Genomic DNA, 4,229 nt, shown 5'->3' on the forward strand with positions numbered 1-4,229 from the left:
TTTACACGTTTGTTGTTTGCCGCAATTGTTCTTTGCATCTCAATTATATCTAACTTGGGTTATTCTTACAATATTCAGTATTTCCCTTAGTTTCAAGTTTCATGTTTCTATGAAATTAATGTGCGTCAACATCATTTTAGTTTTGATTTCCAGTGCACTGAAAAATAATATTCCAATGCATTGAAATTATTTTCTAGTGCATTGGAAATATATTTTGCCAAGCAATGACGAATTGTGTCAAAAAAATTAACGATAGAGTATTTGACACTTGTTCTCCTAATATTAACTATACAGATAGATAATTCTTCATCTTGTCAACAAAACATTCCAAGTGAGTCAACTGAAGAGTCAGTTGGGCAAAAAAACCAACTGATGTATGGTAATTAGTACTTAGTAGTATGTTTGAACTTTGAATTGCTATTTTGTTATATAAAGCCAATATGTATTGTTTGGTAGTGTGTTTGGAAAATTAGAAAATATTATTCCGTAAAAATTGTGGTTCTTAAATCGAACCGAACTAATTTCGAATTGAAACCAAACTTTTTCAAACTTAACCAAAACTATACCGAACGCTAATATTAAACTGAATGGTATCATTTTTTTTAATACCGGAATCGAAAAAAATCGAACCGAATCCCAAAACACCCACCCTTATCCTTGCGTACCAAAAAAAAAATACAATTATTAATTTTCTCTCACTATAATTTTATTATAGATATGTTGTTTTCATATGTATCCAAAATCAAAGGCGGAGGAAAAGGACACCTGAAAATGAATGTTCTCCTTCCATCCACTTTACTTCATTTATTAAATGAACAGCGGGGGAGAGGGAGATGAACATGAGAAAAGGGGCAGTTACGGTTACCACTTACCAGGGGCACTCCCGTCATTTCCACCCGTCATGTCATCCCTTTGAAAAACTCGCCATTTTTTTTCCTTCTTTTAACATTCTCCATGGAAACCACTCCCACTCTCCATCTCTCTCTCCCCAACTGTTTCTACTATCTCTAACCAACTTTTCATTCCAAAACTTGCATTTCAATTCCCAATACCCATAAATTGCTCATTCCTTTGCTCTGCTCTTCCATTCACACAGTTGGGGTATTCTTCTTTCATCACTTGCTCTCATCATTAAGTCCTTTTTTTCTGAAGAAAAAAAAATGTGGGTTCTTGGAGAAATTGCATGAGATACTGTTGTGTTCTTGACTTGATGCTGTTGTTTTGCTATAGCGATCATTTCCCATTTATTGTTTTTTATTGGATTTTGTTGGATCTCTGTGTTTTGCTTGTCTCTGTGCTCTACTTCATGTTCTTGATTGCTTCCTCTGTTTGGTTGTTCTTGGAGCATTCTACTTTCTGGTATCTTTGTGTTTCTTGGCTGAATAGTTTCAACTCCCTTTATGGAGCATCCAGTTTTCTTTCCTTTTAAGACCTTTTTTTTCTGTTTTTAATGATGTAGGGCTTTAATCTAGTAAACTTTTCATGTTGTGGAAGTGGTAGGATATTGAAATTGTGAAACTTATTTGGATATCTGTGGTGTTTTTGTGTAGAATGGAGTCTGGAAATGGTGTTGTGGCTGAAGAGGAAAGGAATGGTGTGATTGAGGAAGATAATGGGGGAGTTAAGAAAGAGGAGATTGTGGGTGAGAATGAGGAAAAGGTGGATGAAATGCCTAATAATTCATCTTCACTTGAATGTAAACCTTCAACCCATAGTAAATCATCTGGGAAAGTTACTCCAAAGACTCATGGAGTGGCCAAGAATCAGGCTAGGACAAAGAGGGCTAGCCTGACTCATAGTGCCTCTTTCCCCGCGAAAAGCGTTAATTCGGGTGTGAAGAGTGTTCATGCCAGTAAAAATGGCAGAAGAACATCTTTAACACCTCCCCAGAATCAGTCTGACAAGTCCCTTTCTGCTAATGGAACTGAGGGATTGGAAGGGTAAGTGGATATCTTATCTTTCTTACATTTTCTCCATGTCAGATACTATTAGGATTTCCCTTGCCAACCTAATTGTGGTATGTATTTGCAGAACAACTGATGAAAACTTCAAACCTATTACAAATGTTCTCCTTATTAAGGAGGAAGAGGATGCTCATTCCACAACTTCATCGTACTGTTATCTTCTTAGAATTATAAATTCGTTATCTGTCTCTTTCGTTATTAGCCTTGTCGTTCGTTGTTCTAAAACTTCATTATTTTGTACTGTCGTTTGCCTTTCGTATTGTCATCAGCAATGCCACTCCTCAAGGGCAGCGGAGGATTAGTGGTGGTTTTGGATTTTCCTTCAGATTGGAACAGCGTGCTGAGAAAAGGAAAGAGGTTGATAGAATTCTACCGTTTCGCTGATATGGTTTCGTGCATAGATCTTCGTTCTAAGCTGCTCTATTTTGTTTCAGTTCTTCTCAAAGCTAGAGGAGAAGATTCAAGCTAGGGAAGTCGAAAAGAACAACTTGCAAGCGAAATCCAAAGTTGTTTAATTTACATGCATTTTTAACTTCGAGTTTAAGTTTTAATCCTTAGCTTTAATTTAACCTAAGGCACTCTTCTACTTGCATTTTTGTGTTTTGATACAGGAAAGCCAAGAAGCTGAGATAAAGAAGCTAAGAAAGACATTGACTTTTAAAGCTACACCTATGCCAAGCTTCTACAAGGAACCTCCTCCAAAAGTTGAACTCAAGAAGGTAAGAACTATCTGTCTAACAACTTCTAGTTATTCAGTCCAGTCAGACCACTTAATAAGCCTAGTCCACTTGCACCACTAAATTAAGGCCTCTGAATGTGATGTTTATGGTGTTTGAAAATTCTACAGATACCGATAACTCGTGCTATATCTCCCAAACTCGGGAGGAACAAAACCTCTGCATCAATAGCAGCCAGTTCTGAGAGTGCAGAATCTTGTCTTAGCCCCAAGGTTGTTAAAGAACAAGGAAAGTCTCCCCGGGCGTTGCCAGCAAACCGAAAAAAGACTAGCCCCGCCCCCGCCTCAAAAGCGACAACGAAAAGTCCCTCTCAGCAATCATCAGAGACCAAAACTGAAGAGAACAACGCGATGCCTGTAGAGACAAAGCCCAAAGCAGAGGAAACAGATGAGAAAAGTTGTGCAGAAACTGAAACCAAGAATCAAACTGAAGAGCATTGGGGTGAAGAGGAGGTGCAATGTGTTTCCACTTCAAATACAGTGGTGATGCCAGCTCAAGTCTCGGTTGAAGGTTAAAGAAGAGGAGTTAAAAGTTCCCACATTTTCCACTGTACTTATATATAATATATATATATTATCTATAGGTTTTTGAAAAGGTTAATATTTTCCACTTAGTTGGGAATATCAAATATGGTGTCTGTGCTTTCCTCCACCTTGAATGACTCACAAGTTGTTCTTCTGCTATATATAATATATTGTCATTCTTTTGGGAAAAGAAATAAAGACTCGCGGCATAAACTGTGTGATTTTACAACTACCTTCCTCATATAACAAACTGTTTTTGGCAATCGTTATATCCTACACCACGGCGCACATAGCACTGTGCGCCGCGCGCCTCCCAAAACGACGTCGTTTTGGGGTAGTGTTGGGAGGCGCGGTAGGAAGTTGCTGAGATTATGTGTATTTGTTCACAACGTTATATGTATTGGTTCATACAGTTATGTGTATTTTTTATACAATTATGTACATTCTTTTTATACAATTATGTATATCCGAATCAGAAAATTTGTGTGTATTATGTTAAGAGTTGATGTATATTATGTTAAAAGTTTATGTTTATTATGTATTATGTTAGATTATGTGTATTATCTTTTAAAAAGAGTATGTATATTTTGTTATATAATTATGTACATTCATGTATAACATTATGTGTATTCTAGTATAACATTATGTACATTCCTGAACAGCGGGTTTTTTTTTAAAGAAAAACTACTGTCATTCACTGGGGCGGGAAATTTCAAAAAAAAAAATAATTAAAACGACGTCGTTTTGCATCTGGGCTCATAGTACAACGCGCGCCGTGGTGTAGGATATAAATTGCCTGTTTTTGGATTGCCAAACTTTTGCCTATTCAATATGGAGATTTGGCCCAACTTGAAGTTAGCTAGAATGCTTTGACCCAACTCACCTAAGTACCAGCAACTATATGGTGGACCATGGTCCAAAAACAATGACGTTTCTTTAAGTAAAGAAACGGCTACCATTATAGCTTAACGGAGCCCGTATTTTGTGTGTGTTAATTACAAAAT

General features: G+C 36.9%; 1 protein-coding gene across 3 annotated transcripts; it reads left to right on the forward strand.

Annotated features, from left to right (window-relative positions):
* Positions 1-925: 925 nt before the first annotated feature.
* On the forward strand, positions 926-3,454 carry LOC109150397 (protein WVD2-like 4). Of its 3 annotated transcripts, none has more exons than XM_019298309.1 (7): positions 926-1,095; positions 1,551-1,940; positions 2,032-2,112; positions 2,234-2,321; positions 2,399-2,470; positions 2,576-2,683; positions 2,812-3,454. In XM_019298309.1, the coding sequence occupies exons 2-7, from the start codon at positions 1,552-1,554 to the stop codon at positions 3,214-3,216; spliced, it is 1,143 nt and encodes a 380-aa protein (XP_019153854.1). In that variant the 5' UTR covers positions 926-1,095; position 1,551; the 3' UTR covers positions 3,217-3,454. The 3 variants fall into 3 exon arrangements, with proteins under 3 accessions (XP_019153854.1, XP_019153867.1, XP_019153860.1); XM_019298322.1 differs by having other exon boundaries at positions 939-1,162; XM_019298315.1 differs by having other exon boundaries at positions 939-1,101.
* Positions 3,455-4,229: the final 775 nt, after the last annotated feature.

Source organism: Ipomoea nil, unplaced genomic scaffold (genome assembly GCF_001879475.1).
Source record: "Ipomoea nil cultivar Tokyo-kokei standard unplaced genomic scaffold, Asagao_1.1 scaffold0268, whole genome shotgun sequence".
NCBI lineage: Eukaryota > Viridiplantae > Streptophyta > Magnoliopsida > Solanales > Convolvulaceae > Ipomoea > Ipomoea nil.